This window comes from Falco cherrug, chromosome 14 (assembly GCF_023634085.1).
Source record: "Falco cherrug isolate bFalChe1 chromosome 14, bFalChe1.pri, whole genome shotgun sequence".
Classification (NCBI taxonomy): domain Eukaryota; kingdom Metazoa; phylum Chordata; class Aves; order Falconiformes; family Falconidae; genus Falco; species Falco cherrug.
The window spans coordinates 3988272-4012855 of NC_073710.1; the positions used below are offsets into that span (position 1 = coordinate 3988272).

The 24584-nt window shown below is 39.9% G+C and overlaps 1 protein-coding gene and 1 long non-coding RNA gene across 4 annotated transcripts in view; one reads left to right on the forward strand and one right to left on the reverse strand.

Annotated features, from left to right (window-relative positions):
• Positions 1–24584, forward strand: part of LOC129737328 (uncharacterized) — a 770208-nt gene that overhangs the window by 189352 nt on the left and 556272 nt on the right. For all 3 annotated transcript variants that reach the window (XR_008735059.1, XR_008735060.1, XR_008735061.1), the window contains exon 4: positions 16201–16352. This is a non-coding gene — a long non-coding RNA (uncharacterized LOC129737328). The remainder of the gene's footprint in view (positions 1–16200; positions 16353–24584) is intronic.
• The window catches only part of MMP2 (matrix metallopeptidase 2), a 35651-nt gene continuing 24275 nt past the window's right edge, over positions 13209–24584 (reverse strand). The window contains exons 10-13 of the mRNA XM_005444594.3: positions 21168–21304; positions 19128–19287; positions 15549–15658; positions 13209–14226 (exon numbers count right to left, since the gene is read on the reverse strand). Of these exons, the coding sequence (XP_005444651.1) occupies positions 14123–14226; positions 15549–15658; positions 19128–19287; positions 21168–21304 (511 nt within the window). The 3' untranslated portion in view covers positions 13209–14122. The remainder of the gene's footprint in view (positions 14227–15548; positions 15659–19127; positions 19288–21167; positions 21305–24584) is intronic.

The following is a 24584-nucleotide window of genomic DNA, read 5'->3' on the forward strand; positions in this document are numbered from 1 at the left end:
GCATATGCTTAATCAGAATTTTATGTACCACATTTATGAAATGGGTATCTACTGTTCTAAAGCACTTTGTGGGGGGAGCCGGGAGCCTTTACTTTAACCCTTCCTTCCCCAAAGTCAGCCTGAAGACTGAGTTATTTTAGAGTGCCACAAAAACAGGACGGAGGAAAAGAACATCCCTCCTTTATCCATAATGCAGTGCTGTTGTGTTTAATTCTAGGTCAGTGTTCTCTTCCCCTAATAAATAAGAGAATCTCGCATTTTGGTGAACTCAAAGTGTGTTTGTGAATAGCCACTGGTACTGTGCTACAGATAAAACCTGTTCATGTCAATAGTATGCACCCATCCCATCAGGGAAATGGAGAGGTCTTGCCTATATGGATTAGATTGTGATGGATATTAGTTAGTAAGGGAGAATAGATTAATCTATATAAATGTGAAGTATTTAGTGGTATTCTTCAGCTCCAGATAATGAAATGCCATCGAGGCACAGTTAAATTTCTGTTTATTGACAAACATCTGCTGCAGTAAAGAGCCTGCCAGGAGCATGGTCTATGTTTAGAATTGATTTTATATCCTGATAACTCTCCGTAGTTGTGTGAAACATGCCCAAGTGCTGGAATGGAACTCGGTAGTTCTGTCTATAGTAATAATTTACCTGTTACCTTGTCTATGATTATTCCTCTTCTGGTGATTTCCCCCCACTCCTCCCCCTTGCAAATAATAGCAGAAGGAAGACCTCTGCTTTGCCTCTCTAATGGTAAGGTAGCTCATCTCAGAGTTTTGAGCTGCTTAAATGTTTATTTTATACTGTCAATACTTTGTTAATATTTCTGTGATGCCTGAAGCATTGGTCTAAGTGCCTATCTGCCTAAGCAGCTGTGAAAGCTGTTTGGTCAAGAATAATTTTTGGATTCAAAGTGTAGCTTTATGTTTCTGCCCCTCAGGATCTGACAGTGAGTGCTCAGTGATGTACACTGGAAATCCTTGAAAAGTTCTGCTCCATAAATTCTATCTGTGCAAGGGTGGGATGGCATGGGGGAGACAAGACCAGTGCTGGCTTCCTGAGGGTGAAACAGCCATAGCCTCTGTGGAGGTGAGCCATGTGGCTACTTAGCTATCCATTTACTCTGCCGCTTCCCTTGCTCTTTTTCTGTGGTCATTCTCATGGCCTTTATATATTTTGGTTAATTCTGTGAAGTTACTGGCTGGTAGCTCTGTGGTTTCACTGTTAATCCAAGACTGGATTGCATTGCCCTTCCTCCTCTGTCATTCTCCAAAGATGTGTGTTAAGGGTGTGAGCGTGCAGCAGTCATCGCTCCTAATCAGCAGGTTTTCTCACTGCATCTACTCTATTCTCAAGCACACAAAGATATTTCAGACTATATTTTTACCGTGATGCCATAGTTGTGCCATAGCTTTTATTCATAGAGGCAAGGCCTGCCCAATTGCCTATTCTCTAGGCTGAGAAGTTGTATTTTTTTTTAAATGTAATTTATTTTTATAATTTACAAATTTAAATTATGTAACATGTTAGCCACATGCCAAAATCCTTTAAAAAAATAACTTTGCAAAGGGAATTCTAGAGTTGAATAAACAGTTTCATGTGTTGAATTATACTAGAGAATTGCAGGGAAGGTGATCTGTTAAAATTACACTCAGGTGGTATCAGTTTAAAGAACAAAGAATTGAACAATGTGCGTGTTGGGGGAAAAAAATACAGATAATGGGTTGGAATATACACAGTGCATGGCTGAGATTCTGCAGAGGCGTGGGCCAGAGCAGTGCTTTACTGGCAGCACACTGTGCTGCTATAAAGACGATCTTTGCTCTTCAGACTGGCAGGAATTGCTGTGGGGGACTTACCTCCTACAACGAGGAAATGCCATCAGCCGTCTCCATCGCTCCCCACCCGCTCCTGGCTGAAGGCTGTGCGGCTTTGGATGGCTTTCCTCCTTTGGCTGGAAGGGATGGTCACTAAAATGCAGAGCCTGAGGGACGTGGGTAGGAGGGGGAGACAGACAAACTCAAGGAAAAAGCTTCCCCTAAATGAGTATAGTGTATATGTAGCGGAGTGTATATATATATAGCAGAGCATATGTGAGAGTGGAAGATAGTACAGCAGTTCTCCCTCTTTTTAAAGAAACGCCTTTGTAAATGCATTTTCACACTTAGTCCCAACAAAACATGCTTTCCTTTTGATGTTTAAATACCCTTTATCTTTTTGAATAGCTTGGTATTACCCCAAAATAACTGACACAAAAAGAGCAAAATCCTGCAAGCCTCCTGCTTGGCAGTCTCTTGCTCTGCATCGAGGACGCATAACTATATTTTCTGTGCTGCTTTTGGTACACAGGCTTGTTCTGGGGCCATGGTTGTGCTGTGGGGGAGGAGTGGGTTTGGGCTTGATGAAGGCGCTTTTCATTAGTTCTCACTGAACCAGCTCGAAGGGTGCCTGGTGCAGTGATTCCTTTTAGCCTGCAAGTGGCATTCTTTGTCCAGTTACTGGGCTCGACAGCCTAGTTTATCAAAAATCCTTACCTCAAGTGATTTCAGAATAACACTTTCTTTTCAAATGTTTGTCGATGGCAGCCTGTTTGCTGACTATGAAAATAAAATCAAACTAGAAGCAAGGCTTTGTCCACTGCAGTCACTTTCCCTCGGTTTGCTCTAAACCTGTCAGTTGAAAGCCACTTCTTGGCACTGCAGAGGCTTTTCTCTCCTTGAACTTCAGGAACACTTCTAGTTTACATCCACATTTCATAAATGTCCTTCTGGGATAAGCTGCCTGCCTTGGGGTTGTATGTAGGGGTCTAGTGAGGATGCAGCCTATTTCTAAACCTAGGAGAAAGTAGGACTGTGTAAGTCTCACGAACTTCGGTTATATTATTTCCACTGTAATTTCTGCAGAGGCTCCTTTGGCATTTTCACAGTATGCCGTGTAGCGTCTGCAGCAGCTCAGCTCTTGCCGTGGTTATTCAGGTCATACTTCGGTATTTGAATGTAATTCTTCAGAATGTTGGTATTGGCAAGCAAGGGAGCTACATCTCCTATGAAGATACAGGTATTAAAGCAGCATCTTTGTTTCTAGGAGCTACTTCTTTACCTGCTGCAGTTAATTTTACTCATGTATCTCTGCAATGAGAAAATGGCATAGAAACCCTGAATAGTTAGCTAATCATGGCATTCCAGATGTACCTGAAAACAACAGTGCACTTCCCATTGGTCCATTTTGGGTGATTTTTCACTTTTGAAAAACTAGAATGTATTCCCACAAAGAGTGTGAAACCCAAGAGGGCCTCTTTTCTCATAAAATTTTTGTTAGGGAATGTGGGAAGGTGGTTCTCCTTTGGGGCTGTGTTGTGCTCAGGAAGGAATATGGAGCTGGGAGTCTGGATTCTTTTACGGCTTTGAGAGATCTTTGCACTTATGTAGCAAAGTATTTAGTTAGGATTCATGGTACGCTTACAGACAAAATGTGAATAATTATCTTTTAATTTTTTTTTAAGTAGAGAAACTAGAGCCAGTTCAACACATGAAAAAAAGCTGAAGTTAATTTAAAAAATGAGCACCTAAACTGATGTTGTAACATGTGTGTTCTTAAGCCCTTCGGGTTCCATAGAGCATAGCCTTTGCCAGCAGTGATTAAAATACTAATGAGAAGGAATGAAATATTCCAAAGAGAGATGAGGAAGGTGAATTAGGCTTGCTGTTTACCTGTAAAGTTTAAAAAGGTGAGAAAGAATGTGTTCCCTTGAATCTAGACCGCTTCAACTTCATAAAGAAAAATTCCCCATGCATTCAGGACTTCACCGCCTGTGTGTAACAACCTTTGTATAGACACAGTTTTCTTAGAAACACTAAAAACTGCCAGTGTGCCCTAGAAACATCATATATTTTAGCAATATTTATTATGATGTTGGTTTTAATATTCAGAGACCACATCCAGTTTTGCATGGCTAGAATTTATGGAGCAGAACTTTTCAAGGACTACAATTATTTAAATAGAAATATTTTCATTTTTCATGCACAGACACCCTGTGAGGTTTCAGAATCCACACAGCTTTCAATTTTAGGAGTATTCTTCCCTGTGTTTTCAGGAACTTTTTGCATTCCTGAATCTAGTTGTGGGATTTTCCCCCTAATGGGATCCAGGCTTAAATGCTGGAGTCACACATTCTGTCAATTAGTGCAAATAAGTTCTTCGAACTCATTTAATGGGTGCAGATAGATTTATTATTATTATTATTATTATTATTATTATTATTATTATTTTGCTCTGTAGCACTGTGCCTCCAGTGTATTTTGTCACACTTGTGTGAAGGATACTGGGATGTTCAGTTTTTAAGCTTTCCAAGAGGGTCACAGGAGAAAAGCTATCCATTGGGAAAGTTAATTGCATAGTACCAGTCAGTGGTCATGCTCAGCTGGTGTTCAAGGTGCTTTTCTGGTGGTGGTCAAACAGCAGAATTAGTTGCATCGCTTTTCTTTCTTGGGGTTGCCCGTTGTTGGCTCCCTTTAGTTGCTGTGGCACTGGTGGAAGCTGTGGCTGGACCAAGGCGGGTACTAGGTGTACCGTAACTCTGAGCCTGCTTGCAGGCATCTGTGTGGCTTGGAAGGATGGTGGCACAGAGCCACCGCTCTCTTAGGGAGGGTTGGGAGCTAGTGTATGGAATCTTTTTGTCAGAAACAATGGGTTTCCTTCTTCTCTATGAAAGCAGCAGAGGTACCAAGACAGGGTCCTTAACCACGTGCTGCCTGGGGAACCCACAGTGCTTGGGCTGTTGGCATCATCAGCTTATGGAGGCTTTGGCCAGTTATCCAGGCCACCTTTGCAGCCAATGTCCTTTCCCCCACCCCCCCCACCCCACCCTTTTTTTTATTCTGGGTTTGTTGGGTTGGTTGTTTGGGTCTTTGTGTGTGTGGTGGTGGTGGTGTTATTGTTTTGGGGTTTCTTTTGTCCAGAAAACTGAACTTATGACTTGCAGTCCCAAATGTGGGGGCCTGTCTTGGTGGAAAACTTGGTCTCAGTGAGGGGGAAAAAAAAATGTTTCTTTTACGCTATGAGAGGTTTGTACTGCACAACTGAAAAAAGGTGCCCAGAACTACTCTTACTGCTGCCTTTACTAAAGGGTGTCAGGTAAGAAGCTAGCAGTTGGAAAAATAAGAGTATAGACAAGACCGCAAAGGATCTCAGACTGGCCAGGCAAGCTTCCCACTTTGTCTGTGCAGTTTTACCTTGCCTGTCTAGTTGTGTTTCCTATCATAACGTCTTATGAAAACTGATGGAGTGCTTTTGCATGGTTTGATTATTAGCTCTAGCATGATGAAAATCTTCAACAGGTTAAAATCCACTGGAGTGTCTGTTTCATGGGAGACTAAAGATCTCATAACATTATAAGCAATCCGTATTTAATAGCTTTCTGGATGTATTGGTGAGTGTGGCTTTTGATAATTTAATGTTAAGAATTGCTATCACAGTGGAAAAATCATTTGTATTTATTGTACTAAAGGTAACCTGCTAAGAATGCCATCTGCAAGCGTCTTTCAAACTGGGTTGGTGTTACGAGTGCACAGTTATGTCTGTGATTGGAGAGATACCAAGTAAGGGGCCCATGATGAAATTTTAATATCGCTTTAATTTTGAGATTTTATTCTTAATTTCCCTGCTAAAATCTGCTTGTGCCCAGTGTTGTCATCTTTCTTTGGAAGTGTGCACACCTCGATCTACAATATCGAGAATGGTGAACCAGCGTTTTACTACATTCTTCCCATAAAGGTCAGTGGGGATTCCTGTGTGGAGAAGGAATACAGATTCAGATCCTGAGTAGGAAATGTGAAGCTCTGGATTTGTCACTTCTTTAACAAATTTATTTTTTTGCAGTTTTCATATGACTACTTTGTAACGATTTTTTTTTTTTAAATTAAATGCTTGGTTATCTTTCAGAAAAGCATGTTTGCCACAAGGCAAGATGGCCTGTGTTTATAGTAGACAAAGTGAAGAGTATTTGCTGAGAGCATAACCCTATTATGACAAGCATCAGTTTACCTTGAAAGTAAATAGTTTCTAAAAGGATGTAAAGTAACCATGTTTTGAAGTCTTCAGATTAATGCAGCCTCCATGTGTATGATTATGTATAAAACTTGCCAACAACAACATGGCCAAATGATGTGGATGGACACCTGCTGGGCCTTCTTAAAAGTGCTTAATGGGGCTAAGCAGGAGGTCATTACCTCAGTCTAGTTTAGGCACATGTGCAGTTTTTTGGCTCCTAAATATTTTAGAAAGTATGACCTAAATCCTGATGTCCTATTGATTTCCTATGCCTGTAATAGATTTTCTGTGAGATCGAGATAGAGTAAATATCTCAGCCTATTCTACCTCATTTCTCCTGTTTCTGCCACACATTTTTGTCTTGTTTGTTTTAGACATTAGGACCTTTGACATCAGGACATGTCTTGCTGTCAGTGTGCCACGAACTGTATACCAAATGTCCACTCTCAACTGTGAACTTCTGCTTGGTGCAGGTGTACAGTATTTTATGCAAATGTACATAAATATCTACACATATTTATTAGGATTAATACATAATGAAATAATTGGCGTTGAAATTCTTATATGGCCTCTCTGGCTTGAATACATATAGGTGAAACTCACTTATTCTGAACTTGAAATCAAAAGGAGACATGAAGAGTCTGTGTCGCAGGTGCATTAACAGCCAAGGGGATGCTGAGATTTAAATGGAAAAGCTCTATTTTAGATCATGGTTCCACTAAAAAAATACAGTAAATCAAATACAGAATCTGCTTACAACTGCTGTCTGATATTTCCCATTTTTTCTGCCCATAGTACAGAATTTGCATGCAGAAATAAAGAGTGTATGCAGACAAAAGTATTTTTAAGGTGACATGGTCTTGTTTCCTAGAGTAGGTTTGAGCTGATGATTTACAGGTAATGGCCAACTCCTCCCTGCCAGTTTCTTTTTTTGTCCCAGTGTCTAGTTGTTTATATAAGAAACAAAGCTGGAAGAACAAAAGAGTAAAGAGGTGATAAAAGCAGAGTGAAACCAAAACAAAATCTGTAAAGGGCCTGAGTGCTTTGATATATTTTGCATTTCCTCAAAGGACTTGCTTGAAACAAAAGCCAAAACAAAACCTGAAAGCTGAAGATCCCTTAGGCAGGTGCCCTACCTTTTGGGTTGGAAACTTACTGCCTTTTAGCTTCCTGATGTTCCCAGGTTCCAAAGCACTGCATAAAAGTGAGAGGAACTGGAATTTACCTATTTGAGCATAGAATCAAGCCATAGTTGTACGCACGTAATCAGTGATGTGAGACAAGAGACTGAGGACCGAGACAGTTCCATGCAGTATGCAGTGCTGCAGAGGAAGGCGTCTAATGTAAGAATGGATGAAAGGCATTACTCAAGGAGAAGGCTCCTGGAAAGCCCTACAAATGAGGATTTTAATAGGACGTAAATAGAAGCCTCTTTGACCACATGGGAAAAAACAGAAGACTTTTCAGGGTAGGCTCTCCTACTTCCTACTTTTGAGCTGTTGAAGAAGAGAATTGTCAGTGGCCTTGAAAAGTACATGTTTCTTAATGGAAAAGGAAAGCATGAAAATACAGGAGTTAAATGAGCCTTGGCAAGTCATCAAATAGTGAGAAATCACTCTCTCTCTTTAGAGGACTATGTTCAACAGTTAGTGCGTTGACCACAGAGGGAAAGTGTTGCCTCTTGGCAGATTGCTTCACCTTGGTTTGCCTAACGCAATGGTCAGCTGCCATCCTGTAGCAGTGAGCTCTGCTGCGGTGGGGTTTTGCGTAAGTCAAATGAAGGGGCTGGAAAAGGAGAGCACTGGAGAGGGGCAGTGGCCAGAATTGTCTATTGTGAAGTGCAACCACAGAAGAAATAAAGTCTCCACGGCTTAACTATCTGTATCATGTGAGGCTGGGTGGGAGACCTGTGGCCGAGTTTCCTAATTTCTTGGCTAGCGGGGATTAGAAACTTTGTGTGCTGGAGGTGCTGGGTCTGCATCAGTGCCTGGCACCCAGCTGCAGAATGCAAAGCTGCTTTCTAGCTTCAGCCCTCCTGGCAGCAGTAGGAGGGCTGCTGTAATAGTCCTAGGGAAGACAGAATAAAGCTATGTAGCAGTCCAAGGTTAAAGCAGTGGTTAGAGACACAAAAAACAAGCCCACTTGGATAGCTTAATATTGTGAATTCCTGTCTTTTTGGAAGGGGAGGCCACCTCCAAATAACTCCAGGGACACACTGCCAAGCTCCAGGCTAATCTAAATTGAAAAAAATTATCCTCTTAGAATTTCAGTTTATTTTGGCAATGCTAGCAAATTCTTAACAGCAAAGCGAGTTAGTCACTCTGGAGTAGTTCTGAGAAGTCCCAGAGGACAGCACTGAGCAGTAACAGACAGCTGAAAGCTCAACAGTTTTCTGTTTTGTCACCCTGTAGTCTGCAGCAGAGTTAGCCAGGGAAATGCAGACCTGTAGTGACGTGAGGCCTTTTATTTTTATCTCCCTTTTTCAGAGTGCTTGTTGGTTGTCTGGTAGAGTCTGAGCATGTGCATGGTGAAGCTGGCTGAAGCGGAAATGTAGAAGTATATGAGGAGCCTGGAGATTTACAAGAAGAGGTGGAAGAATGACACAGAGGTTATATTGGCAGGCAGTGTGTTTGCAGCCCTCCGAGCGCTGGTTAGGCTGAGCAACGTGGCAGTGTTGGTGGAACCTGCTATGACCTGGTCACTCATTCAGCTATTGCAGCTATGAAGAAATTACCTATTGTTTGAGCAATAAAACCAATAAACTGATTATTTTGAAATACCTGACTTATCTCCACTAGTGCTACCAAGGAAGAACATCTGTGCAAACTGAATAATTGTACTTTTATCTCACCATATTCTCCTTTCCTCAGAATATGGTGTATTTTATGGAGAAGGGAAAAAACTGGTGCAACATGCTAAGCAGGTTAAGGTCAATTAGCATTCAGCCAATTGGACTGAATGATCGTTGCAGGTCCCTTCAAACTGAAACTTTCTATTCTAACATTCATATTAAATCCTTACTGTTAAATAAGATACTGTAATATAACCATGAGCTATTTCTTTGTGTGTGTGTATGTGTGTATACATGCAGGCATGTATTTAATACACCATTTTAAAAAGCTATTGTATGTACTTATTGAAATTATATAACTTAATTTCAAAGCCTAAGGTAGTTCAAGGCTGGAAGAGGCCATTGGTTCACTTAATCCAATCCCCACTTGGTCCAGGCCAGGATGTTTTTTCCCAATTATGCTGTATTAACACCAGATAAAATATGTTTAGAGTGAAGGATATTCTCCAGAATGGCAGGGAGTCTTGATTGGAAGACATTAAGAAAGAACAAAAAAGACTGCCTCTCACTTTTTTTTGGTAGTCTGGCACACAGGTCTGTTGTTTTTACCACTGATAAAGTGTGCATTTTTGCAGATTCCGTTGGTTTGTAGGCAATGGTTCATGCTGTATCTTTTTATTCATTAGATTAAAGAGTTCTGAGATAGAAACAGGCTTTTTTACTATTTGTCTCAATTAAGAAAAGATTAATTGGAGATCTTATTAAAAAAATTTAATGCAATGATGAGAATGAATGAATGTTGTTGAATTGTCTTGTTTATATTGAATATCATACACCTGAAAAATTTGTGCCCATTTATTTCTGCAGGTAAAGACTTGCTGTTGCAGTTGGGGTGGGGGGAAGCCCCATACCCACCTTCCTGGCTAGTTGTGAATGAAATCGTGGCTGTTTGTGTGCAAGTGCAAATCTCAGAACCAAACAATTTACCCTCAGATGCCATTTTCCTCTCACTTCTGTTTTAAAAGGCAGTGCCAGAAGGAGACGTGTTTCAAGTAATAGCATGTGATTCTGACTCTGCTTGGTATGCAGAAACCTTGCTGGCAGCTTCTGAGACTGCTCCAGTTCTGCCTGACTGTGCTGTTTCTCTGACAGAGTCTCTGAGTTGTTGGTTGTAGTGTTGTTTCAGAGTGTTCCAGTTTTATGTTTTTCTCTTTACTGCAGTTCCCTACGTTGAAATACCTTAATACTTACAAGCTTTACATAATAAACCTTACAAGCATTTTACATAACCGGTCTGAAACAAGCCTGTTTGCCCTTGCAGGTATAAATCTCCACATTTGCAGTGATCCCACAGAGCCCAATGTCTGCTCGTTTGTTGGCTTCCTCTCCTCCAAAAGCAGAAGAACGTTCATTCACCTAATCTTTGCTGCTAAAACCATGCATGTCTGTGTTTGTAAATAGACATAATTTGTCCAAAATGGGCCCCAAAGACCTACTTTCTCCTGATTTAAGGAACAGCACAGTTACAGTCAATTGCTTAAATTTATGGCTAACTGCTGCTTTATAAAATCATGCCAGAATAGCAGGAAGAAAATGTATTTTTAACAGATACAGAGTGTTAGTGAGACACAAAGTGTTAAGCATGATTCACAGCTCAGGCTGCTGTATCTATTAAGTGTTTAAACTATGGCATTTCATTATAGCCTTGGCTGCCTCCTATGTATTGTGACAGAGCGGTTGCTAAACCACTGCCCTTTACTCTATTGAGTTGGAACTGTCCCCCTGAGTGCCTACAGCCCGTCCTGCTCACAACTGACAGAAAATTTCCTCCAGCTCAAGGAGCGAGAGTGTCTGAGCTGTATCCATGTTGCAACAAGCCCCTGTGCAGCATGTGTGCGGCTCGACCCGCACACCAAAAAGTTCTCAGTGAACCTGGCTTCAGTTTAATAGAACTGTAGAAACAGAACAAGTTAGGTACAAGTTTGATAGAGTTTTGTGCTGGGGTTTGTGTGGCTTTGAGAGAAACACACTTTTGGCCTCTTTCTCCCTCTGTAAAGAAGGTAGTAAAAATCTTGATTCAGTTCTGAAAATGTCTTAGGAGAAAGATGCTGAGGGCAGGAAAGGCAAGGGCAGTGGCCTCGCTGACAAGGGCACAGTCTCGCAGTGCCCACAAGGCATGAAAAGAGTAGACCTGGGAGGATAATCCTATTTAGCCAAGAGACCAGAGATCACCAGAAGAGTCCATAGTGTTGGGGCAGGTCCAAAGCCAAACAGAGAAACGTCAGTGGGCTTGATCAGCATGGGACATGGCCAGGTACAGGCAGAGCTGCAGTGCTGCTCAGGCAAGGACGTTCCAATTCATGGTTAAGTCATTACAAACAGGAAGGAAGAGGTACAAAATCGTGGAGGAAATGTACGATTTCTTGAGTTTTGGCCATGGAAAAAAGAAAAGCGTCCCTAACTTCAGAAAATGCATTAAAGTAGTTTTAAAATTTCTTCTCAATTATCATGACTAGATGAAATCCTGGAGGTGGACCAGTTTGTTTCTGGGTTCCAACAGTGAGGTTTTAAAAGTGGTTACCAGCAAGTAGAAATAGATCCAATTTAGTCCTTTTCAGGATACATTTTGTGACTGTGGTATTTCACAGGTCAAATGTGAAAGGTTAACGAGAAGGGTCAGTATACTCCCCCAGCTAGTCTGATATATGTAGGTGATAATGTGGTCAATGTTACAGTCCATGAGCAGAAACAGATGTGTTTACAAATGACCTGAGATAAGCTTAAGGTTGCCAGTCTGAAACTGTACCCAAAGAAGTATGAGTTGGTTTAAGGATAGAAAATGTATTTCTGGGTTTCTGCCAGTGATGTAGTCATTGGAGAATGGATTCATGCAGGCAAGAACAAAACAAGAAGCTGAGCAGAACTCCTTAAACCCACCAGATGTGCAGAGTTTTGTAGGATTATGGTCTTTTATTATTACAAAAGTTAAGCTGGTAGATTTGCCAGTGTTGCAAAATATATACGTAAGTTGTAGATTAAAAGGAAACTATTTTAGTCATCAATAGAAATGTGATTTAGCAAGTTCAGAGCTGAAAGGGCCTATTGCAAAGGTTCCTCTAGTATATCTATGTGTCAGAATGCTTCCATATTAAATACAGATGCTAGAGCATGCAGTTCGGGGCAGTTTTGACACAAGAACATAAAAATCTTGAGGGGATGGTTATTGAGGATGCTTGAAACGGAGCTTAAATTCCCTAGGTAGAAACTATTGGAACACTCAAAAGGAACTCCTGGCAGTGATTAAAGCTGTTGGAGTAGTTCCAGCACTACTATAGGGAGATATTTATGGTCAGGACAAATCATACATCCCTGCAATGGCTCAATAGATCCTGCAATCCTGAAAAAGTTGCCAGGTGTCTGTAAAAACTGCCACACTAACATTTTGCAATTACAACTACTTTGTTTTGTGCCTTACTTTGTTGACTCTGGCGCAGGACTAATTGGGAAGGAAATTAATGATTTCTGAAGAGAATGAGGATGAAGAGAAGGTTGGCATAGGTGAAAATAGTACTGGTTCATTCAGGTGAGAATTGTCTGTACTAATCAACAGCTTCCCAAAGTGGGAGTTATATCTGGATAGTGTGCAATGGAAAGATGGTACGGCAAATGCAGCCACTTCAGAAGCAGTATCTTTTCAGAACACGATATAAAAAACTCTGCTTAGAACAGGAAAGCACTGGCTGTAAACATGAAATTGTAGAGGACAGGAGAAGAAACCAGTTGATCACTGGCTCAGGTATTGGTTGGTTACTAGCCAGTTCTATGAATCATGGACTCAATGTGAGAGATGTGTTGGGAAAGATCTGGGTTGACCATTCGCATCAGTCTCACACAGAGAGCGGTCCATAGAGTCTCACAAAGCAGTTCATGTGCATGGAGCTGGGTAAGATCCTTGACCAAATGGTGTCTGAGCTCATGGGCAGGAGTAAGGTTTTTACATCTCTCTTTCTCAAGCTTACATTCCCCATAGGATGTGTTTAGTGCTGTGTCTATGCTGACTCTTCCTGTCTGGGTTGTGATGAGGTGGCTTGCTGATAAGCAGAAAGAGCATGGATAATAGACAGACATGTAAACTGTTCTGAGAAGGCAGCAGGCTTCATGGAAGTGTGGGACCATATAATCTCTTTAATGTAAATTGCTGCAGTTACATCTTAGAACGGAGAAAATAACCTAGGTTTCTAAATAAGTCCTGTACGCAGTTATATACTGGGGTAATGTTGACTTTCCTTTGACAGGTATTTCACTGTAACATGCTACTGAATTTCTAATTTCAAATAATGCAAGGAAGCCTGGCCATGAGACGTGTTGACAGTGTAATTTAATTTTATTTGTGTCGTTGGCACTTCATGTGTGGGACATCCTTTCCTGTTTTATTTTTTTAATGAGAAACATTCCATCAGATTGTGAAAAGAACATTTTCTGTTGCCCAATGCATAAGCAAAAAACCTAACCGAACAAGACTCCAATATTATGAAGAACAGGAAAATAAACCAAGTTAAACAATAATACTTGACTTTTATGTATAACGCATTGACTTCAAAAATCGGAGTCATTCCGTCCATATAAACAAGTTATATAGTAGTAACAAAGTGCATGAAGCAAATTGCTAAATTTAACTAAGGTATTAAAATAAAAAGTACTTTAAAACAATACTTTAACAGTTTCTTGCCATGATTCCATCATGCATCAACACAAATCAAATCCTGAGGCAACCTGTGCCTTTGACAGTCTTTCTGTATTATTCTGTAAATAAATGGAAGTAATGATCAAACTCGCAAGAGGGTGAAAAACATCAAGGCAAACCATCTATTTATAACAGAGTTGTATTTAAAAAAAAAAAATAAAATTCAAAGTGCACTGCTGGTACATCTCATTTGAGCCTTTTTGGGATGTGTATAACACAGGGGCACGATCCAGTCTCCAATGGTTTCAATGCTTTGTTTAAGCACCGAGGGAATAAAGAATGATGGATGCTCTGTTACTAGCACTACTATGACTAGCATGAAAACAGAAAAATTGTACCAGAATATATACGTAAACATCTTTTGTATACTGAGGAGGCAAACACTCTTAAATTATCTGATGTGTACAGTACTGGTACTTAAGGTTTCGGTGCCAGTACCAGACTGGTCCAGTAATTAGCATTCGGATCTATTTCTAATTACAGATAAGGCATATAACAAAAAAGTAAATATTTGGTTATTAATATCTTATACAGTTCAGCAACCCAACCAGTCAGAATTTATCTTGCCAATTTTAACAATCTTCAAACTCTTGTCTTCCAGTTGTAGATAGTACTGATCTTTGAAAAAGTAGGTGTATCCTGTGAAGGTAAATAAAAAAGGCACACTTAGCTTATGGAGCACGTAATTCTTGATCAAAGCTTTTTTGTCTGATTTTAGAAAGCTTAATGAACTGGAAGAATTATTTCTCCAAGTATTTACACACAATAAAAAAAGATTTATTTTAAAAATACATAAAAATTCCACCCTGGACAAGAGAGGTCTTGTTAAGTGGAGCCTGAAGTCAGGTTACCATGTTGTGAGCCAGAATTTTCTGGGAAGAGATGTTTGCTGGCAAAATAGATGTTGAAAATGTAACAGAGTCGAGACTCATGTGATATCGGCAGTGCTTCCAGACATTTTGCATATCTGTGTGAAATATGAGGCCACTTCAAACCACGGGCCAGGATCTCAGCTGCAGTTGGTAGGAGATTACTGTGACCTAGGAGATTATCATACCCAAGTTCTGGCTGTGCTAGAGCAGGATGATGCTGAAATGGTGCTGTGACTGCATGCTGGTACCTGTGGAGCAGTCAAGAAGTTGGGAAATTTCCAAGCCATAGGGACTGGCCTGGTCAAGCCTCCTGGTGTTAACATTTACTGTGCATCAGGCATTGGGTGGCAGGAGTCATTTAGTCTCTGTCTCAAACTAAACTAGAAAGAGAATTCTCCAAAGAGCTATTTTCCCCCATGCCCAGGTTTTTCCATGTTGGAAAACCAACATGAACTCAGATGTGAGCCTCAGGGACATCTTGACATAAAAGTGACTGCATCATAGATTACTTTCCTCCATGTCTCATCTGACACTTGTATAGCAGGTTTCTAGATCTGTACAACATAGCAAGGGGAAGCAATAAGATGCTTTAAGGCACTTAAGACAGTATATAGCTCTTTTTTAAAAAAAAGAAAAAGAAAAAATGCAGGGAAGAAAAGGGGGAAGATGCTAATAAAAGCTGTTTCTTGCCTTGTTAAGTTTTGCAAAGTGTTCAACATCAAGGAAGTAAATGATGAAGACTAGTAGCGGATTGAAATTAAATGACCTTCATGGTAAAGGTAAATTAGCATAACTACTACTATTATTATTATTTGCTTGGACAAAAATATTCAGGAGAGGTCATATTCCATAAACGCTTCATTTTAAAAAGTTTAGACTGTGAATTAGTAGGTTATTTATCAACTGCTGCTTAATGGGAAAATAGTGACAAAGAAAGTTTATTTGAACCAGTAGTTTGCAAAGCTGAATGGGAATTTGGCTCAATTTGGCTCCTACTCATGGACCACAAGAAATTAAAGTCTCCAATTAAGATTCACAGCAGACAAATAAGATTGCTCGTGAGTGACTTAAATCAGAATTACAACTTACCACTGTCACCAAGACCCAGGACAGCATCAAGGTTATCAGGAACGCCGTTCCAAGAGTCAGCAATGAATTTAGGGGATGCAAGCTCCATTTTCTTCTTCTCTTCATTGTACCTGAAGAAAATTATATCCCTGTTTTACAAATCTGTATTTAATGTTAAAATTGAACATTATTTTTCAGGGAGTCCTCAGCAAATGTGACTGTCTAGAACAGTCAAACAAATATAATAACAGAGGTTGTAAGTGTGTCTATTTCATTATACTTATTCCCAGCTCTTTAAAACCCTATGAAATTTTACATCTTTCCTTTTGGAAATGCAGTTCTTGCTGAATTGAAAATACAATTTCTAAGCAAAACCCTTTTCAGAAACGTAGCTTTAAAATTCCACACATAATTCAAGGAAAGGTAACTTTTTTCAGGCAGCAGCCAACATCTGAAGATAGCAGATTTTAATGTGAAATGGCTATCTTTTTTACATGTTATTTGAAATATGCTTGTAGTATAATAATATCTGTGTAACTGATGGATTGCTATTAAATTACTAATTACTTTCCCTAACATTTCATTAAAATCCCCTATTATTTTCACACAGTCTCTCTCTCAGCGATGATCAACAGAAAAATACCGAGTTAAAAATATATGCTTTTCCTTGCAGGGGAAGGGAGCCCAAAACCACAATGGCTTTTAGAGTCCATGCTTTAAAGAGGCAAAATGCAGCTGATGTAAATCCGCCTGACTCCGTAGAAGCTGGATCTAGTTTGCAGTGTCCTTCAGAAGCAAGTGGATCGGCCTGTGTCACATCGGCAGGTGATCAGTTGTTTCATTTACTGTGTGCTTTCCACTGTAGAATGCAAAGATAGATTTGTGCAAAGCCAGTTTTACACTCCCACAAACAAATAATTCAGGATCTCCCTTTCCGTATATAGGGAATAAATGTCCCAGGGGTGTAAGGTCCTTGAAAGTGAAGGTGGAAGGAGCCAGACTGTGCCTGGTTTCCTCATTTTTCTGATTCATAGGTGGGAGTCGGTGCTGAGCAGGAAGAGTAGAGATGTACTGAGGAGCAGTTACATGGGATATAGTTTGAACCAGGGTTCCAATGCGTGTGAGGCCTCAGTCGCCCTCAGCACCTCTTCAGGAGCAGGAGACTTCAGAGGGGTTGCCTTTGAGTAGTATTGGAGGGAGGGATGCATTTATGCTCTCGATTTCTATTTATCTGTATCTGTATGTATCTCATGTTACCTTTCCTTTTTTGCTGTATGGAACTGCTTGGATTATATCCAAAGTTACACCAGCAGAAATGAGCAGTAGGGTGGTCAAAATCAATTTAAGTGATTAATTTGAATGAATTACTATTTTTTTTCCTTGGATATTTAAAGAAAATCTAGTACCTTGCTGGGTAGCTTTAAAACGTTAACTGTGGAATCTGAGCCAGCTTGTCTTCTCCCTCACGAAACTTCACTTTGCTTAACAATCTTGTTATAATAACGCTAAAATAGCTTGGGGCTGGAAGGAGGGAGAGGAGAAGACTTAAAAAAAATCCATTTAAAGTAAGTGTGATAATGGCAGAGGAAAAACTATGGTATGTAACTATTTTGATTCCGTGGGGCAGAGTCCTTATATAAAATAAAACAGCCACATACTTAAGGCTTATAATGTCTGTGTTAAACAGAGATGCATTTTTTTCTGAAATATTTGTCAACTGCTTGCTTTCTACTTTACACAGATAGAAATCATTTGAGCTTATTTTGGTTTCTAAACAGTAAATTATGTATTCTGCAGTGACTGCTATTGATAAGGTACTTTGGTAGAAGTACTGTCTGTGACTAGAGTGCTGGGTTACTTGGAGTGCCTGGAGTACAGTTAATCAGAGGAGACCGGCAGCTTTGCTAACTCATAGTCTGTAGGTTTTGGTAGGAATCCAAAGTATTGCAAATGGCTGTGTCAGAACCACTTGCAAATGTTTAAGATGGTCTCTACAATATGACATTAAAAACGAATAACATTCTTTAGCTTTTAAGTTGTTTTGGTTTTTTTTCCTTTAGATAATGGGGAAGAGTACTGTCCTCAAAATAATTGAAAGTTATGATCAAGTGGCAATTGCGAAAGGGTATTTTATTTACTTACAGGAATCCACAGCCATTAGGATATAATAAAGACACTCATCCAGTTTGATCATAACATGAAATTAATGTTCACATAAAATGGACTCAATTATACTGAGACCTCCTTTGATATTTTATATAGAGCATCTCTCAGAAGGAATTCTTAAAGCTTGGAGAATCTTTTAGATTTCTGGTGGGTGTTTGTGATGTTTAATGTTCCTCTAAATTGTCAGTTCCACTTTCAGCCTGTTGTGTAATATCTGCATTCCTGAAATAAAGTTCTGGTCCTGGAAGAGACCTCTGACAGTGAAAGCAGACGTTAGTGTCTCTTTTGTTGTCATGCCATTCTGATAGGCAGCACAGAGGTAAATCACAAAGTTCCTCAAAGCACTGAAGTGCCGCTGCTTTTTAAGATGATCTTTTGTGCCAGATCTTCCGGCCAGATATGACAATGAAATTCTATTAAGTACAATTAGTAGACTCTTCATCAAATGTAATGTAGGATATTTATTTCCACCACAGTAATGACCTTGAGATATTTTAAGGACATTCTTTCCTAATCTATGAGTCCAATAGCTTTCTTGGATAGAGCGTAGTAGCAGGACTCCTGAGTTTGGTTGCTTACTTTGCATCATGTTTTGCTTCTTATGTAGTCTTTTGAACAGGAACCTTAGTGCAAATAGAGTTACGTGCATTTGTGGAATACCACATTTGTGATGCTCTTTGCAACAAAAACTTCTCTGAGCATGTACTGGAAACATGAAAAGGATTGTAGAGACTGTCAAAATGAATTGAAGCTAAGATTTTTCCCAAAGTACTATACAGATACACTTCTTGTGGTTTGTTCAGTTCTCCTCAGTGCCAACTTTATTAGCAGAGCAAATGTGTTAGTGACTGGTACATCGGCTGCTGAAAGGATTTACAGTCATCCCCAGCTTGCTTTGCTAGTCACACTGCTGTTTCTTTTACATCCAGCGCCTCCAAACCTGATGGCTTAGTGAAAGAATTTCAAAAGGCAATCTGATCAGCCTTTGGCTTCAAGCGATTGGAGATCAGCCCGTTCTTAAGGAATTACTTTCAGAGTTTTCTGCCAGCAGTTGTGAGCTGACAGTAGAGACAGCATGCCCCTCTTAGGAGCCTGAGACTGACGTGGGGCAGTTGCTGGTACATAGCGGCTGAGGGATGGGTTGATAGCGGTGAGCAGCCTGACAGGGACTCCCCGATATCCTCTCCCATTGCAAGCCGTTTTCTCAAACACGTGTTAGTTTCCTGCTGCTCTACTGAAGCGCTTTCCTAGCCATACTCCCTGGTTCAGCATCCTCACTCACCACGGCTGTCAGCGCTGTCCTGGCAGCCCTCAATTTGAATTCTAACAGGATGAACCTGTGTTTGGTTCCTACCTCCTGAACCTCAGCGTGCCTTCAGCCCTAGACACACAGCTTGGCTAACAGCGTACCACCAGCACTTCAATTAATCTTACTTCCAGTATCTGTCTCCAGCAAAAATGTAGGTCCTCTTGTTTCTGCCCCAGTTGAAAGCTGCATCAACACGTTGCACATCAGGGGGTAGTCCCAGATTGGTGAGTTTCTTTGGATAGCCCCTATCCAAGTTACTGGCTGAATAAACCCAGTACTCGTTTCCTAAGTAGGGGAGAAAACAAAGCAAACAAACACTGTTTATTAATTAGATACAGAGGAATATTTATTCTTTTATACTTTGTTATGTGACATTTTATTGCACTAACTGTACCACTGGTCTTTCTAATATTTTATCATCTGTGACGCACTAGATTAGAGTGCAGGTGTGCCGTGATTACAGTTTCTGCTTTTGCCTCTTAAGTGGTGTTTGCCTCTCAGCAAAAGACTTCACCTCAGTGTGTTCTCGCTTCCTCCCTTCTTAGCTGCCTTGTCTTTGAGGCAGACACTGTCTTAGTACAGTTGGGGTTATATTAAAACCTGTAGTTAATACTGGTAATTTTTTTATGATGACGGTGGTCTGAAACCAGGCATGCGCCCCTGAAGGTCAAATTCAGAAGCTCATGTTCACGCTCCATTTGTTTTGTTGAGTGATTTTATTGAGTGATTAACAGGAATTTTTTGCCCAAAATTCCTGTTTCTGTTGTCTTTTGTCATATGACATTTTCTAATGACTCTCCACTCTGCACTAGTGGAAGATGTACTAGTATTCTGTGTTATTTATATGGAATTATAATTTACTTGGGAAATACACTCACTGGATTCACTGAAAGCCGTGGAAGGAGTCATTCATGAAAGGAGGTTTCTTTGAATCTCTGCTAGTGGGAAAGGAAGTAAATAAAGTATTAATATGGGAAAAGTGTAAAGTGTAGCATCTGAGGTCCTGAGAAGTTACTGTGTCCTGGTTCAGGAACAAAGGGTGGGTCTCAGTAAGTGTTTTAAGATAGTCGGGTTACATGTAACTTCCAAATCGATCTGTGTTTAAGTTCTTTTTGGTTTTGTGGTTTTGTGTTTTGTTTGTTTGTTTGTTTGTTTTAAAGCAGGTTAGTTACATTTTCCTGAAATTATAAAGAGAGGGAGAGAAGTTGAGATGTAATGGGATTATGTAGAGGCTTAGATGTAATAGGATTGTATATAGTATATGCAGTATTTAAAGTGTTTTAGCTCTCCTGAAATAAAACTTTTTTAAGCTCCCCACCCCCCATGTAAACTAAAGCAAATGGCCTTTGAGACATATGGAATAGATTATCATTACTTTTTTCTCTCCTGTACAGAAAATGTACAGCAGCATTGGCCATATGGTTTTTACATGATTGGAGATGTTTAGTCATGTTTTTAGCAGATACTGGAGCCCAGTTTTTGCTGGCTCAGTTTTACATGTTGAAAACAGCCTCGCAGCTCCGCTAATTTGGCTAGTACAGCCGAACCATGTGTGCGACTTATGACAGGCAGAGTAACGCATCCCGTTACCCGCCTCTCCCATGGAGGCAGCTAGCACGGCTGCCTCTGTCCTCTGCCTGATGAGCCACCAAGGAAGATGCTTGGAAGCCAGAGTGGAAGTCAGTCTTTGGCAAAAAAGGAGGAGACAGGGAAGGGCTTGAGGGTGGGGGGGAGGATCTAATTTTCTCAAGCAACATGTACAGAGACAAGAGCTTAAAATGAGAGGAAACAGAAGGAAAACAGAGCATTGACTGATGAAACAGAGCTCCCACAATTGTTGTTTGGTGGGGTGTTTTGGTTTTGGTTGTTTCTTTTTAATAATAATAACTCTTGATTAGTCCTGCTTATTGTTGAGTGCATCTTTCTAGGTGCTTACAGCTCCCCTTTGCTGTAATGGAGGCTGAATGCTGTTCGGAGTCTTTCAGATTCAGCCTTTGCCCTAAAATCCTCAGTGTGGGATGTTTGAGATCTGTCACCCATACCTGCTGGCTGTACTGGCTCTTAGGCAGGCCATTCCCTGGCCCAGTTACAACTCAGAGGAAACTGAGCTCAAATGCAGCATTTATGCAAACGGCTAATTACAATTTAAAACTTAAAACCAATACCTGAAAAAAATACAGCCTTCTCATCCTGAGGGGCCTCATAGACAGCATCAATTTTCTCTGGCAGATCAGGCCAGAATGTGGCAACAAGAAGAGGACCTGTGGGTTTTCCTCGGGGGTTTACAGTCCTCCACATGAATCTGAGCAGAACAGAAAATTGTATGAGATTTACAATGAACTAATTCACCAGCACATCTGTTTCTCATCACTTCTGGCAAAGGCCACATAAGCGTGCATGTGCACACATGCGCACACACACACACACATTAGCTGCAACACACACATTTAACTGGTTTCCTACAGTGACTGAAAAGCCAAAACTTTCATTTAGTAGCATTTGCTCACACAGTTGCACAATAAGCTGCAAGCTGGACTGCAGGTGAAATTACTTGCACTGATTGCTGGGGATTTCCTGTTGCTTTTTGCGTCAGCACAAAATTTATTCTGTGCTTTGAGTATACAAATAGACTCACTTACAAGGCATTTAAACTATTAGAACTCTCCTGCTGTTGTGTATGGAGCAGACGGATGAATGTTAGAAAAAAGCAGAGATCTGTATTCCATGAATTGCTCTTGCAATTACTATTGTAGTGACTAAAAGTTCAAATTTAATAACAGTATAGCAAACCACTTGGAAGTGAGCTTGGCTGTAAAAGAAACTGCTAGCACTAAAAATGTTCATTAGAGAAATGCAAAGGGTAATTTATTAGCTATTTTATGTATCAGCAGGATCATCATTTGATTTAAGCTTTAAAAAGCTGTAATTATATTTAAACGGCACAGCTTTGTGCTGAGGGCTTTTAGTATTAAAAACAGCACTGCTATTTCCTCCTCCATAGAATGAACAACTTTTTTTGCCAGCAGAACAAAAGTTTTGCCATGGTCATAAAATGAAAAATCAACAGCCTGGTGGAATTGCTATTGCACCAAGCTATAGCTATTAAATACTCAGGCCAGACAGCTTTTACCATTGTTATGCATCTGAAGCTCAAGATGCTACTGGCATCTTATTTTTTGCAGAGTATAAATATTCACTACCCATTCCTATCTAGAATAATTATACCTTTGAGAAACCCAGGATCTGAAACTGAGTTCTGCTTTTGCCTAAAATTTGGATGAGCAGTCCTAAAAGAATTTAATAAATTGCTGTATTTTTCTCAACAGAAGTTTGACTGTGAACAGAGCTAGCTAGGACAAATAAAAATTTTTGAAATGCATTTGCAAGTATGATTAGTTGCTACATGCTGATTTATGGTAATGTATAGTGTTCATGAGGAAGAGTGTAACTGGCGAGTGCATTTTTTTGGGTCTCAATTAAAAATATGCATGAATTTAACCTGACATGGTACTAATAATTAAGATAGTAATATTTTAACTTACTCTCATTTTGAATATGTGTCTACTTTTAACATGTACAAAAATACCTCTGAGTGTAACTCATAATTTTCATTTAAAAAAAGAGGCACAGAATAAGGATTTAGCTAACTACTCTTGCTTTTGACAGTGTTTAAACACATACGAAATGCTGTAAAAGGTAATACCATTTGTTTCATTCTCTTTTTAGACAGAAAAGCAGGATCCAATATGATACGAAACGGAAATCCATCTAACAAATCCTTCTAACGCTGCATTCATAAAAGTATCTCCTTTAAAAATCCAAGTTACAGAACTGTCAGTCAAATTAGGACCTGATTTATGGCTGAGTCAGCACTAATAATTACTATCTGTACAAATTCCAAACTTCTCAGAGCCAATGGAGACCTGAACACTAGGTTTTCATTAAAGCACATGTTTCAAGGGACTTGTTAAAATAGTGAGGTTTTTTCATGGCAAGTGAAACTTTGTCAAAGCTGAATTTCTTTTGGTTTTGAATCGGGTAGGAGGTATTTTTATTTCTACTCATTTTATTGAGGAAATGGTGAAATTAATTCTTTGGCCTTCTCATTTCACTTTGAACATGTTAAAATGTTTTAACTCATTCAGGTTGAATGTTAATATTATGTTTATAGGCAGATTTAATAATTTGTTACAGTCAGTATTTTACATTATATTTTAACATAATCAAGATTCCCATTATTATTATTATCATTATCATCATTATCATAATTATTACTATCATTATTACATGCAGTTATCTAAAGGGACCAAACCAGTGGGTGCTTCGTAATACCTGGTAAACTTCAGAAGTTTGAATTTTTGTTCATTTTCAGAACAAAAACATCTGTGTAAATGCTGTGCTCAGGCACTCTCGTTGCTTGGAGGATTCTGTGCCCAGTGGAAAAGCTCAACTGTTCTCTGGCCAACAGCACCTCCAGTAATTCCCTTTTATTTCCTTGGTTTGAGCAGGGAGAGAAAAATACTTTTTTGAAAGAATTGGTCTGATCTGACCTCCTTTTTGCTATTTACCCCTTTTGCCTCTGTAATATGACAGTTGGATGCTATGGTCATTTTCATGAATCATAGAAGTCACACGACACATTATAGACATTTGTTTTTTTGAATTCCAAAAGTGATTCATAATGCTGCTTGCCTGAGATTTGGAAAGCTGCAAGACTGGCCGACAAAGCCATTCCAGAGCAAAACAATTCAACAATTGTCTGCTTTTGCTGCATGTTAGATAAAGCATGAGTCAGTTTTAACAGATTGTTTTGGTATTTGCATAGCTCTTTGACCAACTGTATCTGAATGCAAAATACTTCTATTTTGTTGGGATTATCTAGAATACTGAATTGCTTTGACGCTTTAGGAATGGATTTAAAATTGTTCCTTGTTGGATCAAGCTTTGCGTGATTACCAGTTTACAAAAGGAGAAGCAAGCAGGAGGTCTGGCTGACAACCAAGGCCCACAAGTGAGCAAAAGAGGATCTGTATACTGTGGGTAGTGTGGAACTTGAAAGGTTTTTTACAGCGGTGAAGTATGTTTTTCCTTTTGAAGGCACTGAGTTGAGATGAATACTTTAGCTCTCTGATGACTATGCTAGCAAGACTGGGCACCCCTTTTGGCAAACTTGCTAGGGCAGGGTGGTGGGGCCAGCTGTGCTGGTGGAAGGGTCCAGTGCTGGCTTTCTGTGAGGCTGCTCTGTTGGTACATTGGGGCCATTCTGTGGCTGTTTCTTGCCATTAGGGATTGCTGGATTGTACGGAAATCTTAGCCTGCTGCTGATGGGGCCAAGAGGAATAGTACAAAACGTATCACAGGTGTCCCCACAGACAGATTGAATGAACCCTTTTTGCCCCTATCAGCCGTAACAGAAATGGGGAACATTATGTTCTTACAACCAGAAGTTTGAAATTCCATTTCTGCATTGCTAAAACACAAAGCCTGTGATAAAGATTAATTCAAACTTCAAACCCAAAGCGCTATTATTCTGGTTATCACATTGATGGGAACTAGAAAGAAATGCACTGAAGGAAATTATT